At 45.4% G+C, this 24913-nt stretch overlaps 1 protein-coding gene across 1 annotated transcript; it reads left to right on the top strand.

The window, feature by feature from the left end:
* Window positions 1–18675: 18675 nt before the first annotated feature.
* Window positions 18676–20141, top strand: LOC100843485 (2-oxoglutarate-dependent dioxygenase AOP2). Its single transcript, XM_003574440.4, has 3 exons — window positions 18676–19207; window positions 19323–19647; window positions 19736–20141. The coding sequence occupies exons 1-3, from the start codon at window positions 18819–18821 to the stop codon at window positions 19994–19996; spliced, it is 975 nt and encodes a 324-aa protein (XP_003574488.1). The 5' UTR covers window positions 18676–18818; the 3' UTR covers window positions 19997–20141.
* Window positions 20142–24913: the final 4772 nt, after the last annotated feature.

Here is a 24913-nt window from a genome sequence, read left to right as displayed (position 1 = left end):
CCAGAGTTTTGAGTTACTCCGTAATAAGTCAGCAATAATAGTTTTGATCACGGAATCTTTAAAGAAATTGTAGGTGGCGATCTTTGCTGGTAATATTAGTTTCAAGTTGTCGTCGACTCAGTAGTCACTTTTGTTTTTAGTAGTAACAATAGTCACTTTTTCTTTACACTTATTCTTTACACTTATAAAAATCTAGATTGGTGGTCGTGAGTTTACTCCAACAAGATTACCCTTTAATGGTTACGAAATCATCTAATTGTCACTCATTCTGCGTATCATGATCTTTTGACTATGCTTATTGGTTTTCATGACTTTCAAGATAATTGTTGTTTTCAGAAATAGTATTTGACAAAATTCCTATTTATCAGGAATTTAAAAAAATATGAATGACACATTTAAACAACTCATGCATAATACAAATTCTTAATTTCGTAGCAGAGCACGGACATTTAGCTAGTTTTAGAGAAAGGAGACAACACTAGTCACTTCTTGGATACCTTTAATTTCCTTGCGAATTCTGTGACTAAATTTCCATACATATATATGACGTCTCTTTAGTACCGATTATCCTTCTTTTTCATTGTAATTTGTTTGCTTTCCAAATATCTGAAGAATAACATATCTTTTACTTGCTATCTATTAAATATCTGAAGGAAATTTGTTTGCTATCTATGGTTGTTTGCATCAATCGATGAGGAGGCCAGAGGTACTCCCTCCTTTTCGGAAAAAAAAATGGAGTTGGTGGTGACTGGACGGGCGGGCGACCGTAGGTCATAATGATTCAAATTAGGTTTAAACTAAAAATGGTCGTAAATTATATGCAAGCTAATGACGTGAAATTTTGTATGGGCTCATCTTACATATATGCAAGCATGTAGAAAAAGTTTCGGGTCAAAAAGACAGTTGAAAATGATGTGTTTTATAGAGGTTTGAAACATAATTTAACGATTGGTCGGGGAATTTGACGATTGAAATATTAGTGTCTTAAGGATTGCCGATTAAAACATTGGTGTCTTAATGAAACTTTCTTATACAACTAAAATCATGTAGGAATAAGTTCAACTTTTGCTGATTGAAAACATTAGTATTTCAATGAAAGTTTCAATTTTTTTGGAAAAAGTTCGAAATGAAACTTTCATTAAAACATTAGTGTCACAGATATTGACGATTAAAACATTGGTGTCTCGATGAAACTTTCATTAAACATTAGTGCCGCAAGGATTGCCGATTTAAACATTGGTGTCTAATTGAAACATTGGTGTCGCAACGATTGCAGATTGAAACATTGGTGTCTCAATGAAACTTTCTTATACAGTTTCAATCATATTCAATGAAGGTTTCATCGAGACACCAATGTTTTAATTGTCAAAATCCACGACCAATCGTTAAATCTCTTTCAAACCTCTGTAAAACACTTCACTTTCAACTGTCTTTTTGACCCGAAACTTTTTCTACCAGCTCCCATATATTTAAGATGAGCCCATACAAAGTTTCACGTCAATCGGAATTAGTTTACTACCTCTTTTAATTTAAATTGAATTTGAATCCCAGTGATTTCTGGAATTTCGAATTTGCTTGAATTTTTTTGAAACTTTTTCTATATGTGGGAAACACCATCTTAAACGAACACTAAAATTTAATCGAATTCTAATTTTGTTCGGACCATCAAATAATTTGTATAACTAACAAACGTGTTAGTATTGTACTAATACGAAAGAATCATTACCTGGCCATTCTCCACCAAAGAACCCAGGTGCCTGTCCTGGCGTCCGCTTCACTGGACCCACGTCTGGATAGCTCTACGCAATAAAAATCGGCGGAACATGAAAACAGAAGCACGAATCTCGAATTAGGACAAGAAGGACCGATTCTATACCTGTAGATACCCGACCCGGTAAATTAGAATTTTCGGCATGGCAACATGTTGTGCACCCGGCACGTGATTGGCGAGACGATCACGGACACGAGTAGGTATGTATACGACATCAGCCAGCCGTCTGCGCTCGATCCGCATATGCGTGTATTCAGCTCGGCCCGCGCGTATTGCACAAGGACCGTTGAACGGCCGTGAGATAATTAACTAAGTCTTTTTTTCAAAAACAAATAATTAAGTCTGTAGCGAACTGAGTCTAATTTAAGTGGTTGGTTTCTTGTGGTGGAACCAACCCACCAGGTTTAAGTTCCAGACTTGCCATGGGTGCTCTCATTTTCCTGAATTTATTTCAAAATTTAACCGGCGTTGTGTTTTCAGTGGTACTGGCGTTTGTGATGATTTTGTTTTTTCAAAAAAATAAAATTAAGTCGGTAAGTTAACCAAAAATGAAGGAAATAATGGATTGCGCCTTTTAGAAACAGGCAAATGCTTTCCGACATACTAGGATTAAGTATCCAAATCCCGTGAAATATCGGATCAGTATCTACGGATCGGAGTAAATTGGAAACATCGCAATTACCGTACCTTTTGTTTCTAAATATTTTTCTTTTGTCCTTGTGTGCAATAATTTTTTGTGACAAATAATTTATGTAAATTAACCAAAAAGAAAGGAAATGGATTGCGCCTTTTAAAACCAGGCAAGTGTTTCCGATATAGGATATTCAGTATTCAAATCGCGTGAATATCGGATCAGTATCTTCTACGGATCGGCGTAATTAGAAGAACGCAATTACCATAACTTTTTCTTTGGAAGATGCAATCATATTACCGTACGTTGATTACACCCTTTCCAAATAGAAAGAACAAAGACGACTGCAAGTACCGATGAATCGACGCCTAACACACGTCTTTCACAGCAAGTCAAGTCAAGCTAACGGACATCCATCTTCAGGTTTTATACCGCCGGCCCAAGGTATGTACAATGGTTGATAAGACTGTCTTATTTTAGGTATGACACGTCAATTAGAAAAGACAACAAAACATATTGTATGATGGATTATATCTTATTGTTATATCTTAAAATTAATTCTTAGATGAATAAAATTAACTAAATAAATGCTAAGAAAAGACAAAATCTAGTACAATGAGAAATTTGTCTTATCTTTGCCTTATCATTCTTGTGAAGAGATCATCTCTTAATTAAGAGAAGGCTTGTGACTTTTCTTAATTTCTCTCTCTTCCACGTCAGAGTTTATCCTATGTGGCATCGCTAAGAGAAGGCTGACATCACTCTCATTGTACACGCCCTAAGTATACAACGTAACTATGGATCAGTGTTATTATTAGCCCTTGGATCATTTTAATATATATACATCCTTTTTTTTGAAACAAAAATATATACATTCTTATTCTGTTGTTTTTCGAAGCAGTCGATCATCGATCCTAGGAGAATGTCCGACGAGGAGACGAAGAGGAAACGAGAGGACGAAGGCGCAGAGCAGAACAAGTGGCTGGAGGCGGAGAACCGCCGCATCGAGGCGCAGAACGCCGCGCTGCGCGCAGGCGGCGCAGCTCCAGGAGACTAATGACACGCTCAGCGACCAGTACGCGCGCTCCCTGGGTCACGCCAACTTCTCCACGGTGGCTAACCCTAACCGCCCCTCGGCCTCGCAGCGCAACTCCCGAGCCGAGAGCACCGGCTCCACGCGCGGACCTTCCGGTCTGCCGCCGCCGCCGCCGCAGCAAGGCCGACGCTGATGCATGGATAGCTGGACCGGAGTTTTGAGTTACTCCGTGATAAGTCAGCAATAATAGTTTTTGATCACGGAATCTTTAAAGAAATTGTAGGTGGCGATCGTCTTTGCTGGTGATGTTAGTTTCAAATTAAGTTGTCGTGGCCTCACTTCTTGGGTACCCTTTAATTGATTTCCTTGCTAGTAGTTTTGTGAGAATAAATTTCCATGCATGGCGTCTCTTCAGTATCTTTTCCTTGTTTTTCATTGTAATTTGTTTGCTTCCCAAATATCTGAAGAATAACGTATCGTTCTTTTGCGACGTGCATTTGTCGTGCAGAACACACGTACAGACGCACAAAAATGCGCTAACCGAAGCTCACTGAGTTTTTCGCACAAATTCTAGAGATTATTCCCCCTCTGCTCTTATAAATGTAAAAATTTCTACTTTTGTTCTAAATCAAAATTTTGATCTGTGACCAACTTTAATTATATAAATATGTACTAACATCTACGTCTTTCAATTAGTCATATGAAATACTCCTACATCATTAATTATATATTGATATATAGATCTTATTTTATATTCTATGTATTGACACGTTTTTTTCTAAACTTGGTGAAACTTTGAGAAGTTTAACTTGGTACTACTTGCGTTCAGGAACAGAGTAAGAATATCCTATTTGAGCCACAAAAAGTACACGAGTATTTCCGGACGGAGGAGATATGTGTTACATAATTGTGTGTTGCTATATTTTAAAAATGTAGGGGCATAAAATTATGCCAATATCATTTGAATTTCACTTAACGGAACCCGATCCCTGTCCCAATCCTAAGTAGATAGGACAGGTGCGGAAAAAACAATCGCTCCGATTGTTAAATGAGGATGACGATGGGAAGGCTAGCTGCAGACCTGTTGCCATCCCCTGATCTCCTACTGTAACTTGTTTGTGAAGAAATTTAAGATTGGCAAAAATTGCCAAGAAATTGGAGTGCGTGTGGGATCTCGTTATGCGCATGCATTCGTGCATTCAGCTCAGGCCCGGCGTATTGCATTGCACAAGGACCATTGAACGGCCGTAATATCAATATAATTATTTTCTCTCTTAGTTATGGAACTGCAACAAATAATTAGGTAAAAACGACCAAATTAAAAGGATATGGATGGATGGATTGCGCCTTTTAGAAACAGGCAAGCTAGTACTTCCCCACATAATATGATTCATTAAAAATGACCAAATTAAAAGGATATGGATGGATTGCGCCTTTTAGAAACAGGCAAGCTAGTACTTTCCCACATAATACGATTCATTATGCAAATCGCGTAAATATCGGATCAGTATCTACGGGTCGGAGTAAATTGGAAATTAACATCGCAATTAACCGTACCTTTTTTCCTAAATATTTTTCTTTGGAAGATGCAATTGCCGTACTACGTGATTAAACCATTCCAAATCGGAAGAGCAAGGACGACTATAATTACCGGCCGGTGTGTAAGTATACCACTGGTAGTAGGCAGTTTACTTGATCAGCTTTGGAAGCAGAGGATCTCGAGAGGATGGGCGACGACACAAACTGGATGGATCTGAAGCAGAGGATCGAGAAGATGGGCGACGACGCGAGGAGACTGGAAAAGGATTATGTCCGGCGCGTGCAGGTGGAGATCGCCCAACACGAGGCGCGAGTGGCGCAGCTCGAGGTAACCAACCAGGCGCTCCGCGCCGAGCACGCCCGCCGCGCCGCCCAGCAACAGGAAGCCCACCGCCCGCCGGCTCCCCCTCAGCCTCAGGCTCAGGACGGCGCGCGACAGGGGGTATTCCTCTTCGGGACGCGAATCGGGGACGAAGGCCTGACCCGTGATCCCGGCTCCAGCCCCTCGCCATCGCAGCAACAGCAATCCCGGCTCCGATAATAAGAGTTGAAGTAGTCTCTCCGCCCAGCGTGTTTGTCCAAGTCAAAGATATCAAAATTTGATCAATTTTATTGCAAAACGTAGCAATATGATTCCAAATTAGCATATTAGATCCGTTTTGAAATGTAGTTTCATGATATACCGATTTGATGTCATATATGTTGCTATTTGTTTCAACAAAGTTGGTCAAAGTTAAAAAAGTTTGACTTAGGACAAGACTATACTTACACTTATTTGTGGTAAGTGACGTGACTTTATATATGATATTATACAAATCGAAATAAGCGACGTGGCCAAACGCCCGCCGGCCACCGCCGAGAGCACCGCGGCTCCAGCCCCAGCTGGCCGCAGCAGCAGCGAGACCGCTCCTGGTAAGGGCGTGCATGGCGAGCTGCACAAGTAATTTCGAGTAGTAGTACTCCGCAATAAGTAATACGGAGTACGAAATTTTTGGAGAAATAGGTAGCGATTTTAGGTAATTATATGATTTCAAGTTGTCGTGCATGCAATTCTTCGGTGCCTTTGAAAATCCTCGTGAGCTAGTTAATTTTGTGGCTAAATTTACCTGCATGCATGGCGTCTCTCTTCTCTAGTATCTTGTCTTTTTTTGTTGTGATTTGTGAATTGTGATGACATGCACGCTTTCGTTCTTTCCGTTATTCTTGTGAGTGCTGTTGAAAATTCTCCAATATATAATACGGAGTACGTGTGAAGATGGCAAAAACAGGATTCTAGTAAGCGACTCTGGTTGTAATTTTCGGTTGCCAGCTGCATGACCTAAATGCATGTTGTATGCTGCAAGTCTATGCATGCATGTCAAACATATGATCGAATTAATGGATTATTATTTGTAGTAGATGAATTAATTAACAATCGAGTCATTATTAATTGTTTCGAATGAACTGTGAAATTGATTACGCGCTTGCGTGGACTTGTTGATTCATAGCTACTTTGACTATATATGCTTGATTACGCGCCGTACATGGAAGGCAAAGCTGGAGCCGGTTCACTTGCACCCCCGCGCTTCAAGCTGCAAGGATCGGGAGAAGCAGAGGCTTGCACATTGCAAGTTTTCGACTCCCACCCGCGTGCTAGACTAGCATCAATCAATCACCAATATAGCAAAATATATCATGAGTCAGCGACGTATGGCTATGCAAATGCCTGATGAAGATGGCAAAAACAGGATTCTAGCAACCCGTCAATCTTTTTTTTCTTGCGGGAAAAAATATTAGCAAGCGGTCAATCTGTCTATACCTATCATCTTTAGCACAAGTACAAATAACAGAGTACCATAAGCTCCTATAGTACGTAAAATGTTATCCATCTATGCAGTCTGTCAGAGGCTTCTGCAGAAGTAAAATGCATGGAAATATACTACAGAATCCTAGACTCTGGCATGTGTACGCACGATGGTTTCAGACCAGAGATGTACGATAAAACGATGGGTACTAATGTGCAAGTATTCACATCTGTTAGACCACTCCTTGGTGTCGAACAATCAAGCAGAAGGCAAATTTAATCGTTTCCACTCCATTAAATGTCACCCACTCCAAAGCTGAAATCACAACAAGAAAATGTCAATTTAACACGTAGGAATTGCCCATAAAAATTGTATAGAACACAAAGGCAGGAATACATTCATTGTAGCAGTACATCAATATCTATCTTGTCCCATAAAAAAAATCTATGTTGAATGGAATGGAAGGATGAAGTTCACAGGTACTACAGTCTTTTGTTGACATGAAGGAAACCAAAGCAGCTACAGTACTAAACAAGAACCGCCAACTCAATACTCAGTTAATTGCCTGATGCCATTTACAAATTTCACTGCGATTTCACCGATCTATGGACGAGAACTAGGCGCTACAATTGGCTCTTTAGCCACCTATGACCTTCCTGTGATGATTAAAACAGTATACTGCAACAATAACTAAGTGGTTGGACATAGAAATGTCATTTTATAGTGCCAGAGAAAATGCAGAGCCTATATACTCCCTCCGATCCATATTATGATATTAATTGTCTCAAATTTGTTCAAATATGGATGTATCTATGTCCAAAAAGCGTCTAGATGCATGTAATATTTCGACAACTAATATGGATTGGAGGGAGTACAATATAACCACAAAAGTACATAATTAATACCCGTAGCCTCATGAAAAAAATAGAGGCATGCTAACTTTTATTCTCTTTCCACTTTGAACCCAAATTCAAGTACTCCCTCCGTTCAACAAAGAATGTCTCAACTTTGACTAAATTTAAATGCATCTATACACTAAATCACATCTAGATACATCCAAATTTTGACAAACTTGAAACATCTTTTGTTGGACGGAGGAAACATAAGTGAATGAACTGATAACAGAGCAAGTATGTAAATCAATCAAATACGGCTCCAATTTGACTCTTGTGTCTTGTCATCCACATAAACTATTTCCAGCTGTTACTAATGGACAGTAAATCATACACTAAAACACAGTTCAATGATTTCATCCTAAAAGAGGATAGCATTATGTTTAACCTTTTTAAACATAATTTCTTACATAGTGCGGTCAGTGCACATGATTTAGAGCCACTTGCAGAGGTACTAAAGCGGAAAACGCATTAACAACTAAAAGAAGGATTCAGTAGAGTAATCAACAAATGCAATTTATGGACTACTTTATACACAACAAAGTTCGCCAACAAGTTATGCCAGCAGACAGCTAGCTAAACATCATACTTCCTCCGTCCAACAAAGGATGTCTCAACTTTGACTAAATTTGAATGCATCTATACATTAGATGCATTCAAATTTAGTCAAAGTTGAGACATCCTTTGTTGGACGGAGGCTGTATAGACATATAAAGCTTAGGGGGGAAACCATCCGCATGGAAAAATGGTCTCCAACGTTTCAAAGGAACCCCACAAGAATTTCTATGTACGTTGAACGGGCAGTCTAACAGAGTTACCAAAAAAAGGCCTTCTAAACATGTAAGATTTTAACTAGCAACTGAAACATCTCAACACATTTAATCTCACCATCGCCATTGCCCCAAGTAGAGTGATCATGGAGATCAGTCAACATGATTACAAGATTCTACGAAGAACAGCTAGATAGAGCTCATAGTGCAATAATTGTTTGCCGTTCTGCTCGTGAGATAACGAACCTGTTGAAATTTTGGGTTAGGCCTAAGACCCAATCTAAAATTAATTCCTAGAAAATCTCAAAAGCCCATTCATGAAGGGGGATGAGAAAGTGGAAATAGTCCCACCTTGCTAATTTAGGGGGAGTTGGACCAATATATAAGATATGTTGGTTCTCACCTCTTGAGCAAGTGAGTAAGGGAAATCCCCACGCGCGCTCCTCCTCCTCCTCCGCTCGCCTCATCACGACGCGCACGCACGCCGCGTTTCGTGGATCGAGTTTGAGCCGTGCACGTGTCGTGCTTATCTTTTTGGAAGTCGGAATCTGTTGCGAACGCGTAACAAATCCCGATAATTGCGGAGTCGGTTTTGATTTCCTAAACCGAACCGAAGTCCGCCTGCGTGCCTATATAGTAAGACGTCACGCCCACGATCCAATCTCGTTATTCGCCGCCAACTGCTACTCCACCCCGTCGACTGTGTGCACAGATCGCCGAGAGAGCAGGTCTCCGGAACCCCGACCTTCGAGATCCTGCCCGGGAGACGGTCGATAAGGTTTTTGGGGAGCGTTCTCACGCGACTGCTCGCTTCTTCACGTCTCTGTTTCGTTGGCATCTTCATCATCAATGGCCGACGACCTCGGAGATCCCGCGGCTCAGGCTGCCGCTTTAGCTCAGCAGCAGCAAGCTGCACAACTCCAAGCTCAGCAACAGGCTGCCCAACTCCAAGCCCAGGCAACTGCTGCTGCACAGGCGCAAGCGCAGGCACTGGCCGCTGCTCAGGAGGTAGTCAAGGCTGCAGCTGCTGCCGGCGTGAACATCGACGCTACCGGACTCGTCACCAACCTCAACAAACAAACACAAGAAAAGAGCACAGCACCGTACGTAATCTGCTCTTTCTTGTTGATTTTGATTAGTAGTTCTATTATTCATGCCGAGAAATTAGATGAGTTTTATTATTGTGCGTTGCTATTTAATTTGTCTAGTTTGCATAATATAATGTGCTACATGTTTTACACACTGTTTTTTTGGATTAAATATTCATCGAAATTACCTAATTATTCAACAATCCAAAAACCTTATTAGTGTAGGCAATTTTCGATGTCTCAGTTTGCTGTCGCATTGAAACCACCTGTGTTTACTGGACTGCACTTTAAGAGGTGGCAGTATAAATGTCATATGTGGCTCGTGGCTATGGGCGCATGGTGGGCGGTACAACACGGGAAGACTCAAACAATTGCTTCTCAGCAGTTGTATGTTGAGGCTTGTGTTGTAGTCGTCGGTGCGATCTGTAGTGTGCTGGGAGATAAGCTCGTTGATGCTTATCTGCACTATCAGGATGCCAAAGAGTTGTGGGATGCGCTCGATGCTAAGTTTGGCGCATCTGACGCTGGCAGTGAGCTGTACGTCATGGAGCAGTTCTTTGACTATAAGATGGTTGCAAACCGATCTATAGTAGAACAAGCTTATGAGTTACTGACTATGGCTAAGGAACTTGAGCAATTCAAGTGTCCACTACCCGACAAGTTTGTCGCCGGGGGCATCATCGCCAAGCTTCTTCCCTCGTGGAGGAACTTTGCTACTTCACTAAAACATAAGAGACAAGAAATCTCTGTGGAGAACCTGATTGGGACTCTTGATGTTGAGGAGAAGGCGAGAGCAAAAGATGCTGGCCCCAAAGACAACACACAAGAGGGTACGTCCACTGCCAACATGGTTCAGAGGAACAATCACAACAACAGTAACAACAAGGGAAAGGGAAAGGCATTCAATAATGCTGGTCCAAAGAAAACCACTTTCAAGAAGAAGAAGAAAGGAGGCAACAAGGACAAGGATCCTTGCTTTGTGTGCGGAGGACTTGGCCATTGGGCGAGTAACTGCAAGGAGCGCAAAGGAGGACAGATTCGGCAAAAGTTTGCTAATTTGACCATTGGCAACAATGAAGATGCAGGCAGGTATGGTAATTTATTTACTGTATTTTCTGTATGTCAGTCCACCGATTGGTGGGTCGATACAGGCGCAACTATTCATGTGTGTGCTGATATTTCCTTATTTTCTTCATATCAGGCCATCGGCTCCTCAGTGATGATGGGGAACGGCGCCCATGCTTCTGTTCATGGTGTTGGCACGGTGGATCTGAAGTTTACTTCGGGAAAGATCGTGCAGCTAAGGAACGTGCAGCATGTGCCCTCCATTCAGAAGAATCTTGTTAGTGGATCCCTCCTTTGCAAGGACGGATTTAAGTTAGTGTTTGAGTCCAATAAAGTTACTGTGTCTAAGTATGGACAATTTATCGGTAAAGGTTATGAGTGCGGAGGTTTGTTCCGCTTATCCCTTTCGGATTTTTGTAATAAGGTCGTGAACAGCGTCAATTCTATTAATAATGAGTCTAATGTTTGGCATTCACGACTTTGTCACATTAATTTTGGTTGCATGACGCGATTAGCAAATCTGAGTTTAATCCCTAAAATCACTGTGGCTAAAAGTTCGAAGTGCCAAGCTTGTGTGCAAGCGAAGCAGTATCGCAAGCCTCACAAGGCTGCTGAGGAGAGGAACCTAGCACCGTTAGAGCTCATACATTCTGATCTTTGTGAGATGAACGGTGTATTAACCAAAGGTGGAAAACATTACTTTATGACTTTCATTGATGATGCGACTAGATTCTGTTATGTGTATTTATTAAAATCAAAGGATGAAGCATTGCAATATTTTAAGATCTATAAAGCTGAAGTCGAGAACCAACTTGAGAAGAAAATTAAACGTTTGCGGTCTGACCGCGGTGGAGAATATTTCTCTAGTGAGTTTAATTCATTTTGTGAGGAACATGGCATAGTCCATGAGAGGACGCCTTCCTATTCGCCCCAGTCAAACAGGGTTGCTGAGAGGAAAAGCCGCACGCTGACTGACTTGATCAACGCCATGTTAGACACTGCTTGTTTATCCAAGGCATGGTGGGGGGAGGCGCTATTGACTTCGTGTCATGTCCTAAATCGTGTTCCCACAAAAGATAAAGAAGTCACCCCATACGAGCTATGGGAAAAGAAGAGACTCACACTTTCTTACTTACGGACTTGGGGCTGTTTGGCGAAAATCAATGTGCCAATCACCAAGAAATGTAAGCTTGGATCAGAAACCGTTGATTGTGTCTTTCTTGGCTACGCACTTCAAAATGTTGGCTATAGATTCTTGGTTGTAAATTCTGGAGTACCTGACATGAGCGTCGGTACAATTATGGAGTCCAGGGATGCTACATTTTTTGAGGACATATTTCCCATGAGAGATATGCATAGCACATCTAGAGAAGATCATGATGTACCTGCCGAACCCGTCAGTTCAGAGGAACATCAGGATCATGGTGTAGCTCCTGAAGCCGCCATCCCAGTGGAAAATCTTGAACAAACACGTGATGAGATTCCTGAGGAGTATGACAATGAAACCCCTATTAGGGGTAAGCGACAAAGGATTATTAAATCCTTTGGTGATGATTTCATTGTGTACCTTGTGGATGACACCCCTAAAACCATTGATGAGGCCTTTGCATCTCCGGATGCAGACTATTGGAAGGAAGCCATTCGTAGTGAGATGGATTCTGTCATGGCTAATGGTACGTGGGAGGTCGTTGACCGTCCGTACGGGTGCAAACCTGTAGGATGCAAGTGGATATTCAAGAAAAAGCTTAGGCCTGATGGTACTATTGAGAAGTACAAGGCGCGACTTGTGGCCAAGGGTTTTACCCAGAAAGAAGGTGAAGATTTTTTTGACACTTACTCACCTGTAGCTCGATTGACCACAATCAGAGTATTACTATCACTGGCTGCCTCATATGGTCTGATCGTCCATCAAATGGACGTTAAGACAGGTTTCCTTAACGGAGAGTTGGACGAGAAAATTTACATGAACCAGCCAGATGGATTTGTAATAAAGGGTCATGAAGGCAAAGTGTGTAAGTTATTAAAGTCTCTATATGGTCTGAAACAAGCTCTTAAGCAATGGCATGAGAAATTTGACAAAACTTTAACATCTGCCGGCTTTGTTGTAAACGAAGCTGACAAATGTGTATACTACCGCCATGGTGGGGGTGAGGGAGTTATACTTTGTTTGTATGTCGATGACATACTAATATTTGGGACTAACCTCAAAGTGATTGAAGAGGTTAAGACTTTCTTGTCGAAGTGCTTTGACATGAAAGACCTTGGTGTAGCTGATGTTATTCTGAACATCAAGCTCGTGAGAGGCGACAATGGTGAGATCAATCTCACTATATGGAGAAGATCTTGAGTCGTTTCGGCTACTCCTTATGATTCAAACGTTCTGCTTCGAAAGAATCATAGAATTGGAAGAGACCAACTGAGATATTCTCAGATTATTGGTTCACTCATGTATTTGGCTAGCGCAACTAGACCTGACATCTCTTTTGCTGTGAGCAAACTGAGTAGGTTCAATAAGAATCCGGGAGATGATCATTGGAGTGCACTCGAGAGGGTCATGCGCTATCTAAAGGGCACAATGGGCTATGGTATACACTATACTGGGTACCCCAAGGTACTTGAGGGTTATAGTGATTCAAACTGGATATATGATGTTGACGAGATAAAGGCCACGAGTGGATATGTGTTCACACACGGAGGGGACGCTGTTTCATGGAAGTCTTGCAAACAAACGATCTTAACGAGATCAACAATGAAAGCAGAACTTTCAGCATTAGATACATCCATGGTTGAAGCCGACTGGCTTCGTGAGCTCTTGATGGACTTGCCGATTGTTGAAAAACCAATACCGGCGATTCTTATGAACTGTGACAATCAAACTGTGATAGTCAAAGTGAACAGTTCTAAAGATAACATGAAGTCATCAAGACACGTCAGGAGACATCTGAAATCTGTCAGAGCAATGAGAAATTCCGAAATAATAGCATTGGAATATATCCCAACGGCTAAAAATCCGGCATATCCCTTTACAAAGGGTCTATCAAGGAATGTGATAGAATCTGCATCAAGGGGGATGGGGTTGCGACCCACGTGAGTTACCATGGCAGTAAACCAACCTATGTGATCGGAGATCCCGTGAATTAGGACCTGGGAAACAAGTCATTGGATAACTGAAGGGAGTGTACATTCTTTATCCCACTTCGTTGACGATGCATTACTCTCGTGTACGGTATGATAGGTTGTTTAACTTAATGTGTTCTAACGCGTTGCATCAATTTGCAAGGGAGATACTGTCCTACAGAGTAGTCTCTAAATAACACACTTATATGAGCCTGACTGTTGGTCGCAGTCTATGAAATTTGGGTGGTCTCTAATAAGCTCATGAAAAGGCCTGGAGAATGACTTATATGCTCCACACCGCAGGGTAACATTCGGCAGCCCAGTACCAGACAACAATTTAGTGGAGTTTTAACACAGAAAACTGAAAATTCAAGGTTTGTCCATTGTTCAGTTGTGCGTGAGTGAAGCTATTTGTTTAGGTGGATGTTCAACCTTAACCGGTCTCCACTGAAATGCTGGTATATCAAAAACAGAGTTTTGAATCAACGGCAATTTTATGTGCTTATGAGATATTATGGGGGATTGTTGAAATTTTGGGTTAGGGCCAAGGCCCAATCTGAAATTAATTCCTGGAAAATCTCAAAAGCCCATTCATGTAGTGGGATGAGGAAGTGGAAATAGTCCCACCTTACTAGTTTAGGAGGAGTTGGACTAATATATAAGGTATGTTGGTTCTCACCTCTTGAGCAAGTGAGTAAGGAAAATCCCCACGCGCGCTCCTCCTCCTCCTCCGCTCGCCTCGTCACGACGCGCGCGCGCCGCGTTTCGTGGATCGAGTTCGAGCCGTGCCGTGCTTATCTTTTCTTTTTGGCAGTCGGAATCCGTTGCGGACGCATAACAAATCCCGATAATTGCGGAGTCGGTTTTGATTTCCTAAACCGAACCGAAGTCCGCCTGCGTGCCTAGATAGTAAGACTACCCCGGACATGCCACAACCCTAGCCGTCACGCCCACGATCCAATCTCGTTGTTCGCCGACAACTGCTACTCCACCCCGTCGACTGCGTGCACAGATCGCCGGGAGAGCAGGCCTCCGGAACCCCGACCTTCGAGATCCTGCCCGGGAGACGGTCAATAAGGTTTTTGGGGAGCGTTCTCACGCGACTGCTCACTTCTTCACGTCTCTGTTTCGTTGGCATCTTCATCATCAATGGCTGACGACCTCAGAGATCCCGCGGCTCAGACTGCCGCTCTAGCTCAGCAGCAGCAAGCTGCACAACTCCAAGCTCAGCAACAGGCTGCCCAACTCCAAGCCTAGGCAACTACTGCTGCACAGGCGCAAGCGCAGGCACTGGCCGCTGCTCAGGAGGTAGTCAAGGCTGCAGCTGCTGCCGGCGTGAACATCGACGCTACCGGACTCGTCACCGACCTCAACAAACAAACACAAGAAAAGAGCACAACACCGTACATAATCTGCTCTTTCTTGTTGATTTTGATTAGTAGTTCTATTATTCATGCCGTGAAATTAGATAAGTTTTATTGCTGTGCGTTGCTATTTAATTTGTCCAATTTGCATGATATAATGTGCTACATGTTTTACACACTATTTTTTTTAATTAAATATTCATCGAAATTACCTTATTATTCAAGAGAACCTACAGGAAGGCTAATTATATTATGTAAAGGGAAGCATAGAGGCAAGCCCTTGTGTACTTCACTGCTCGACACTTCACTGTTAGTTAATACTATGCCACAGGAAATCAAACTTACCGATGACATGCGTAGACATCATCCGAGACTAAATTACTATTGACTACAGGTGCACAGCTTAGATTTCCAACGAGAACCAACTCAGCAGTAAAAACCAAAATAGAAGGCCCCGGTCTGTGCAAATTAAACTCCAATTTCTACACGGTAGGGTAAGCAATATAGCACGCACACCACAAACAGAAAATTCCTACCACATCATGTCCACATCAACAGATTACTAGTCATACACAGAAGAATGGATGTATACCTTAGACGATTCTCAGATTAGCCGATGGGCAATTCCGTACTTCACTGCAAAGCACTCAGCTGGGAAATCAACTTGCGAATAAAGATGAAGCAGACCATAGCAGAGCAACCGACCCTTCCGTAGTCACAGAACCTCAAACCAGCACGAACGGCGCTTCACCCACCGCCTTTTCCGGAGCATCCAATAGAATCGCGAGACCCATCAGCATGCTCATGGACGAGAGCACGTATACCAGCACAGTGGGAGGACCATAGCCGCAATCGGGACGGAGGCGTGCTCCGGTGCTCTCAGCGGGACGTTGCTGCACGGTGGCGCCTCCTCCACCCGCAGACTGCCATGATGTCTGACCCCAGCAGCAAGACCCGCACATGATTGAGCACTCGTAATGCTGACCAAGGACGAGGACGAGCGAGTGTAACAAATTTGCGGGAAAAAGGAAGGGAAAGGGGTTGGATTGGATTCGCGCACCTGTACCTGGCGGCGGGCTTCAGCTTGGGGGCCGCCAAGGCGCAGCGACAAGAGCAAGAGGGCAGCTGGGCTGAGCAGCACCGTGGCGAGGCAGGAGAAGAGGAAGATATACCACATCCGCCGCGAAGGGGCCATCCCCGACGAAGCGGCGCGCGACGACCATGCCGATGTTGGCGGCGCTGCTCACCCACATCGCGCCGAGAAAGCCGCAGAGCGTGGCGCGAGAGGCCAGCACCAGGAGCCCTCGTAGGACGACGGCCAAGGCGGCTCTCATCGTCGGCGGCGGTGTGTGCGTGGGTGGAGCCGCTGCCGCCGCCTCGACGTCCGCCATGGGGGTGCGCGAACCCTAGTCTCCAGAAGCTGCTCGGAGGAATGCGGCTCCGCGAGGGCGGAGAAGCAGGGGTGCGGGGGCTGGCGAGTTTGGGCGTGGGAGAGGAAAGCAGGAAGACGGGCGGATGTTTTCGGGACCCGTGCCGTGCTTGGCTGTGTCCCGTACTCCTGTGCAACGTGCGGCACATCTTCTGGATCGGGTTCTTAGCGGGTCTAGCGAAATTGTGCGTGCCGTAACCCGGTTAGAGGAGTAGGAGTATTTGTTACCCGCACCAGTTAAATTGCACACCGCTCCTTAGACACCTGTGACCGTGAGGCTCTCTCGCTCAGATGCAAAAACAATGCGCCAGTCTAGGTAAATTAATACTCTCTCAGTTTCAAAACAAGTGACTTGGATTTATATAGATTCTTATACAAATTCACTTCAATTATTTTCGGATCGAGGGAGTAGTATTTCTAAAAAAAAAAGGTACAGTATATGGTTCAACTTTGGGTTCCATGCAGATTTCAGCCATTGCTCAAATTAACAACATGTTTGAATTTGTGCTGAAAATCATAACGTCCTCGGGCATCAGAACAGATTTTTGCCTCACTAAACGACCGGAATATTACAAACTTTTGAAACAAGTATTAATTTGAACAGATCCCATCAACATTTGATGAATCTTGACTTCTGAATTTAGCCTGGAATTCCTAGATACAAATATTCCAACAACGACCCAAATTATTGTAGGTTTTTTATAAGTTTGATCAAATCTTAAGAACTAAATCTCCCCATGACAAACCACTGCCGCAGGTGGAGGGCTCTCGGCGTTTCCTTTGCGGCTGTATGCCTTCTTTGTTGAACATCAAAGTTAACGCACTTACGGATGTGAGGTGCCACAACCGCGCCTTCCGGCTCTTTTCTTCGAGAAGACGAGTACACACTGGTTTCTGCATTACTCAAAAGTTGGCCAATCCGCACCATGTCATACTGGCTTTGACAAATGACTCGGAGTCTCGGAGCGAGATGACCAAACTCACACACACGATATTTGCAGCCACACCGGAAGAGAGTCCCGAGGTTTGGCGTCAATCACAATTCCGCCAGTCAAAGCCAACGACCTCCACCTCAGGGTGTGCGTTCAGTTTTTCGGTTCGGTTTATATGGTTTGTATACTTTGGTTAATACGGTTTTGTACGAGAATACAGTTCGGTTTCGATTATAACCATTTAGTTTCAGTTATAACCAGATTAATCAAAGTTGACGAGAATTTTTGAGGAACAAATAAAATTTGGGTGCAGCTAGTATGCTTGCAGTGAAGGAGACACCAAGAACAAATAAATTTTTGGTGCAATCAAGCAGGTATGGCGCCCGTGCGTGGCTGTGCACTTGATCTCGCAAAATAAAAAAGGAATACATGATTGGATCCACTGAAATCTCGATCCATCTATCGCCAGCCCAACGTCCCAGCCCAAGCAATGCAGCCCAACCACCCTAGGCCCAATCAGTGCAGTCCAAACTAGTTAAAAACATATTCTCCTTAGTAAACTAATAAACATCACTCGGCCCAACTAGCTCGACGGTACATCATGTAGGTGGAGGTCGGGGGTTCAATTCCGGGAGCATATTTTTTACCTCGACGGTACCAGTATGGCCAACATCGGGTACAGGTACCAGGCAGCACCGCAGCAACACTTGGGATTAGGATGAAACCTACCAAGACCCTGTGCATATATTGGCGTACGGCGCCACGCCGGACACTGACATCAAGATAGAACCCGCACCGAGAAGCCCCGAAAGGGCCACAACTCGCATCAGACGCCGGCAGAGAAGCCCCGTCGCCGTTGTGATGCCCGCGCGAGCTTCGTGCCATTGACGTCCTCCGGTGAAGGCAAGGAGAGAGAGACATAAGGGGAAAAGTCGTTAACGTATTGTGGGTGATCGCTAGCGTACATGATTGCATGCCCGGACTTAAAACATCTTTTGTTCGACGAAGAAATTAAGACATCTCTCGCGTTGCAACTAAAAAAACCCGAGAGGGCTACATGATGAACAGCTATCCAAATCCCACAGCTCAGCGGCGCAGCTGACTTTTATAGCTACCTTTGCCTTACCTGCCACATCCTCCATCGCAAAAGGAACGATCCAAGAAACATCAGCGCACCACAGATTTACTGTTCACAAGCCAAAACTAGTATAGCACGAGTTCGCGTTGCACATAAAAGAAACCAAGAGCGTCACATGGTGAACGTCTATCCTAATCCTGTACAGCTCAGCTGCTGACTTTTATATAGCCACAAGCCTTGCCTTACCTGCCACATTCCCCATCGCGAAAAGAAAAGATCCAAGCGCAGCACAGATTTACAGTTCACAAGCCAAAACGATCGATGGGTTCCAGCGACGTCTCAGAGCAGCAGCAGCTGATGGAGATCACCAAGGTCGATCTCCGTGGACTGGAGCCCGGAGGGCCGGGTTGGGGGGAAGCCCGGGACGCGGTGACCGCGTCCATGGTGGCGCACGGCTTCGTCGTCGTCAGGCACGACGCGCTGGGCCCGGAGCTCCGGCAGGCGCTGTTCGGCCGCGCCATGCCGGAGATCTTCACGCTGCCGCTGGAGGCCAAGCAGCGGAACGCCTCCACCCTGGGCCCCTTCAGAGGCTACATCCACAACATCCCCGGCATGAACTGGGAGAGCCTGCGCCTCTCGGACGTCGCCGACGCCGCCCAAGTCCGGGCCTTCGCCGACCTCCTCTGGCCCGAGGGCAACCCAGCCTTCTGGTACCATCACTTCTCTGCTCTGCTCTGCTATGCTCTGTTGTTGCGCATATATTCTGTGGGCAAATGCACGTACTAATAACTTTCTCCTGGTCTCCGTCTCCGTTGTGCACTGCAGCGACACGATCGCGTCGGCCGCCGAGGGCATGCTGGAGCTGAAGCGGACAGTGGAGAGGATGATCCTGCAGGGCCTGGGCGTGCGGGAGGAGCACATCGGCGCGCACCTGGACTCGCTGGCGCACGGCGTCCGGCTGTCGCGCTACGGCGTCCCGCCGGACACGGAGAGCAGCATGTCCATGCAGCCGCACCGCGACGACAGCATGATGACGACGATCGTGCAGCACGAGGTGGAAGGACTCGAGGTGCAGGCCAAGGACGGGGGCTGGCTCGCCGTGCCGCCTGAGCCGGACACGTTCGCCTTCGTCGCCGGCGAGATGTTCACCGTAAGCTAGAGCCGTGAAAACTTGCTAAATTACCTTAATCCATTGCTGAATATATATGCCACGCAGTCATTACACCATATGCACGTAGGTCGTGACCAACGGAAGGGTGCCGGCGTGCCTCCACCGTGTCAGGACGCCGAGCAACCGCGAGCGCCTGTCCGTGCTGTTCGGCAGCCGGAAGAAGGAAGGCGCCATGATGGGCGCCATGGATGAGCTCGTTGACGCAGACCACCCGCTGGCGTACAATCCCTGCAGGCCGGAGGAGTACATTCTGTTCCGTCACTCCGAGGAAGGGCGAAAGCACAGCGATCCATTGAAAGTTTTCTGTGGTGTCGACAAGAGCGTGTGAGCCCGCAAGCAAGCTCGATCGATCACCCGTCCATTTCAAGATTGGATCTGAATACGGATTTCATCAGACTGTGGACTCTGATCGAAAACAGAGCAGACCTGGATAAACGGAATAATCAGATAAATACGTGCACACATAATCTGCATCTCCTTTATCATATCAGCATGGATCGATTTCTGCATTCTAATCTGATATCTTCACTACAATAAAAGACACAATTGATGTCTCGAACTAATTCAAGCATTAGTTAAGTACATCCTCCTCCTTCTTCACAAAGTTCGGCGTATTTGGTTTAACTAGTAAATCGCCGGCCTGCATTCCCCACCTATAAAACCCCCGCTCCTCCTCCCGGGGCCGCTGGGCACCGTTGCCGCCTCGTCCGGCCGAAGGAGCATGAGGCTTCCGGGTGCGCGACCCTGCCGAAGGACGAGCGCCAGGCGCTCGGGCTCCGCCAAGTCGACGACCCGGAGGAGTACCCAGGCCAGTGCACAGCGGAGCAGGACAGCCAGGAGGAGGCCGACTGGTCGGAGAAGGAGCTCCTCGCTTTGTCAAAAGAAGAAGGAGGGCGAGCGCGCGTGCCGCCTCGTCCTCGACTGGTCGGAGAAGGAGCTCCTCGCCTGGTCGGAACGGGAGCACGAGAAAAAGGAGGCCAAGCGCGCGGCGAGGAGGACACCAGCGACGACGATTAGAGGTTTCAAATTTTGTAATATAATTTCGCCCGAACTAGTTAAATTATGCCGTGTTTAGTTAGATTTCACCGTGCTTACTAAATTTTAGCCATTTTTAAATTTATTTTGATTTGGTATGGGGGGCATAGCTGGAAGCCGGCGGATCTCCGATTATTTTTTTGCGCCGGCACCCCTCATACGGCAATGCCGGACGCCGAATGGGGGGAGCGAGTGGAGATGTTGTTAATATGAGTTTATAGCATGCAAATCCTTTATGCAGTAAGAGTTTATAGCGTGCGAATCCTATCATTTTTTTCTCTTTTTTTATATTATACCCTCCGTCCCATATTAAGTGACTCAATTTGTTTAAATATGGATGTTGACGAAGATGTAACTTCGACAATGTCTATATTGATGGACTTGTATCAAGGAAAGATTTCGAATGTGTGTTGGCGAACTCGTCAGCTAACAAGAACACATGGGACACGATTTACCCAAGTTCAGGGCGCTCGGTGAGATAACACCCCTACGTCCTGCTTGTCGGATCTGTATTGATCAGTCGATTACAATGGGGTGCCGCAGAGTCTAGATGCACCGAGTCGTCAAGTGCGTCTAGGCTACTTGTCTCTAAGTTGGAGGTGTCCTCTTGGCTCCCCCTCCTGATCCTTTATATATGCAGGAACTCAGGTCTCAGGTAGAGTCCAAATCGGTTACAATGAGGAGATATACTCTAATTAATCTTTCTTATCTTGAATCGCAAGACTTGGCATGTAGACTCCTGGAGTCGAAGTAGGCTTCCTTGTGGTCCCGCAGATAGGCTGTACCGGGTATACTCGAGTCGAGTACGTGGTTAGTCATAACCACGTCAGTAGCCCCCAAGTGCTTGGTTGAGTCGAAGACTCGACTAGGAACTTTTCCCGTAAAGAATGAGCTTATTCTGCTGTTGAGCCCGTTGCATAATGCTGCAGACTTGGAGTTTAATCCACTTGTACTTCGAATGAGAAGTATTTTCGACTCATAGTGTCTGAGCCGATGCTTTAATGCTTGGTTGTTAAGTAACAGTTCCACAATATGAGCTGATAGTGAATCAATGCGGTGAGTACGAGTCATAGGGATATATGCTTAATGCGCCCAGATACTCGAGAAGTCGAGTCCAGTTAATCGCTCTATGGTGAAAACAACACTAGCTTTCATCAGCATTCGAGTTCTCGGGCTCGAACCTGGCGACCGGTGAATTTTGACCTAGCCTGCTAGGGTCTTATAGAGTCAAATTCCAGTTTTTAAGTAATCGACTCATTCGTCAAGATTACTTGTACTGAAAATACGCAGCTGATACGTTTCCAGGCCCTATAAAAAGCCTACGGGTCTTATTTTCATGTAATGAACATGGTTGCAGAGAGTGACTAGCGAAGATGTAACTTCGACAATGTCCATATTGATGGACTTGTACTAAGGAAAGAGGAGTATGTGTTGGCGAACTTGTCGGCTAATAAGGACACATGGGACACGATTTACCCAGGTTCAGGACCATCGATGAGGTAATACCCCTACGTCCTGCTTGTCGGATCTGTATTGATCAGTCGATTACAATGGGGTGCCGCAGAGTCTAGATGCACCGAGTCGTCGAGTGCGTCTAGACGACTTGTATCTAAGCTGGGGTGTCCTCTTGGCTCCCCCTCCTGGTCCTTTATATATGCAGGAACTCAGGTCTCAGGTAGAGTCCAAGTCGGTTACAATGAGAAGATATACTCTAATTAATCTTCCTTGTATTGAGTCGCAAGATTTTGGTCCGTAGATTCCTGGAGTCGAGGTAGGCTTTCTTGTGAACCCCCAGCTGGGCTGTACCGGGTATACTCGAGTCGAGTACGTGGTTAGTCATAACCATGTCAGTGACCCTCAAGTGAGAATTGTTACGGAGGAATGCAGCTGATGTATATCCAGATCTAATTTTTAGGACCTACCTTAATACAATGAGTATGGATTTGACTGAAAATAACGTAGATGGTACGATTTCAGAACCGTAAAAAAAACTTTCGGGTCTCCTCTGGCCCGAGGGCAACCCAGTCTTCTGGTACCATCACTTCTCTGCTCTGCTATGCTCTGTTGTTGCGCATATATTCTGTGGGCAAATGCACGTACTAGTAACTTTCTCCTGGTCTCCGTCTCCGTTGTGCACTGCAGCGACACGATCGCGTCGCCGCCGAGGGCATGCAGGGCCTGGGCGTGCGGGAGGAGCACATCGGCGCGCACCTGGACTTGCTGGCCCACGGCGTCCGGCTGTCGCGCTACGGCGTCCCGCCGGACACGGAGCGAGGAGGACGCCAGCGACAACGATCAGAGGTTTTGAATTTTGTAATAATTTCGCCCAAACTAGTTAACTTATGCCGTGTTTAGTTTTTAGCCATTTAAATTTATTTTGATTTGGTAAGGGGGGCATAGCTGGGAGCCGGCGGATTCCCAATTGTTTTTTTGCACCAGCGCCCCTCATACAGCCACATTATTGTGAAGATAAAGGATTTTTTTTTTTTGTAAATACGGTGCTTCAGATAAAATAATTATATACTGTGAAGATAAAGGATATTTTTTTCATGAGACGGATATAGTTGTACAGCCAACTTCACTTAGAGTGACCTACATTATAGCGGGCTTGTTTGTTTTCGTCGGGACTAGAGCATATATTAAATTTATTTTCATAACTACCGAACAGCAGATGTGGATGCCATCACAATTCACCAATTACAACGAGAAATAAGGAAAAGATACTAGAGATACGCCATGGAGAGGATTTTAGGAACAAAACTAGCTCACGAGGATATTATTTCGATGATGAAATTTGAAACCACATTATTGCCACCTAAAATCACCACTTATTTCCGTAAAGATTTCGTGTATTCAAAATAAAGTCTTGTCCAGCTAGCCATCCACACACGCACGAACTTATGAGGGGCGGCGGGCTTGCTGCTGTTGTTGCTGTTGATGGTGCTGCAGCTGTTGCTGCGGCGGCCATGGACTGGAGCCGGTGCTCTCGGCGGGGGACGGCGGGCGGTTATTGGCTTGCTGCTGGACGCGGGCCTGCCCTTGGGCGCGGGCTTGCTGCTGCTGCTGGCACAGCCACCTGAGATCATTGTTGGTTTGCTGGAGCTGCGCCACTCGCGCCGCTTCGCGGGCAGCCACCTCCTCCACGCGGCGGCTCTCCTCCTGCATCCACAAGTAAATCGTCCTCGTCTGGGCCCTCATCTGGTCGTCCGCCATCCTCGATCCTCTGCTTCTGAAACCGAGAACGGAATTAATTAACCAAGCTGCAAGTAAGATCAACGTATATTGAACCAATGCATGCAATGGCTAGACTCAAAACGGATCGATAGTGGTATACTTACGCGGGCGGAAGGTATGATAATTAACCCTGATGATCGATGAGTGCCTGCTGGGTCTTTTGAGAGATCTGCGTCTTGCGGTCGGTCGTATTTGTAGTCGTCTTTTGTTCTTCCTATTTGGAATGCACCGTGTAATCACGTACGGTAATTGTGTCTTCCAAAAAAAGAACGAACGTACGGTAATCGCTCTTCTAATTTACTCGCAGGTGATTTGAATACTGAAATCCTGCCATATCGGAAAGCACTTGCCTGTTTTAAAATGGCCCAATGCATTATTTCCTTTCATTTTGGTTAATTTACATAAATGGGTTCATTACGGAGGGCCCGGGTGGGGTGAGGACTGAGGAGGCCCGGGCCGCGCCATGCCGGAGATCTTCGCGCTGCCGCTGGAGGCCAAGCAGCGGAACGCCTCCACCCTGGGCCCCTTCAGAGGCTACATCCACAACCTGCCCGGCATGAACTGGGAGAGCCTGCGCCTCTCGGACGTCAACGTCGCCGGCAGCGTCCGCGACTTCACCGACACGTTCTGGCCGGAGGGCAACCCGGCCTTCTGGTAACTAACTAACTAAAGCCCACCAATCAACAAATCCTCGGCTGTTCCTTTCTCAATTGTAACCGACGGGCTGCGGCTCGGCGGCGGAGGCACGAGCTCGGCGGTGGAGCCCCTCCGTCTACCCGCTCCCCTCTGCCCCCTCCCCTCTTGCCCCCTCCCTCTTCTTCCTCCTCTCCCGACCCCATCCCCAAGAAACAAATCTGAAGTCTCAAATGGTTGAATGAAACATATCAAATTCTCTTATATTCAGAGATGAATTCACAAAAAAATCCAAAAATATTTTCTGAAGATTCGAACGTATGCCGAAAGAAACAAGTTTTCT

Source organism: Brachypodium distachyon, chromosome 3 (genome assembly GCF_000005505.3).
Source record: "Brachypodium distachyon strain Bd21 chromosome 3, Brachypodium_distachyon_v3.0, whole genome shotgun sequence".
NCBI classification, from domain to species: domain Eukaryota; kingdom Viridiplantae; phylum Streptophyta; class Magnoliopsida; order Poales; family Poaceae; genus Brachypodium; species Brachypodium distachyon.
This window is presented reverse-complemented; position numbering and strand designations above follow the sequence as displayed.

Coding starts and splice junctions, on each gene's coding strand:
- LOC100843485 (XM_003574440.4), top strand. CDS start 18,819: ATGGGTTCCAGCGACGTCTCAGAGCAGCAGCAGCTGATGGAGATCACC. Junction 19,208..19,322: donor GAGGGCAACCCAGCCTTCTG/GTACCATCACTT, acceptor TGTGCACTGCAG/CGACACGATCGCGTCGGCCG. Junction 19,648..19,735: donor TCGCCGGCGAGATGTTCACC/GTAAGCTAGAGC, acceptor ATATGCACGTAG/GTCGTGACCAACGGAAGGGT.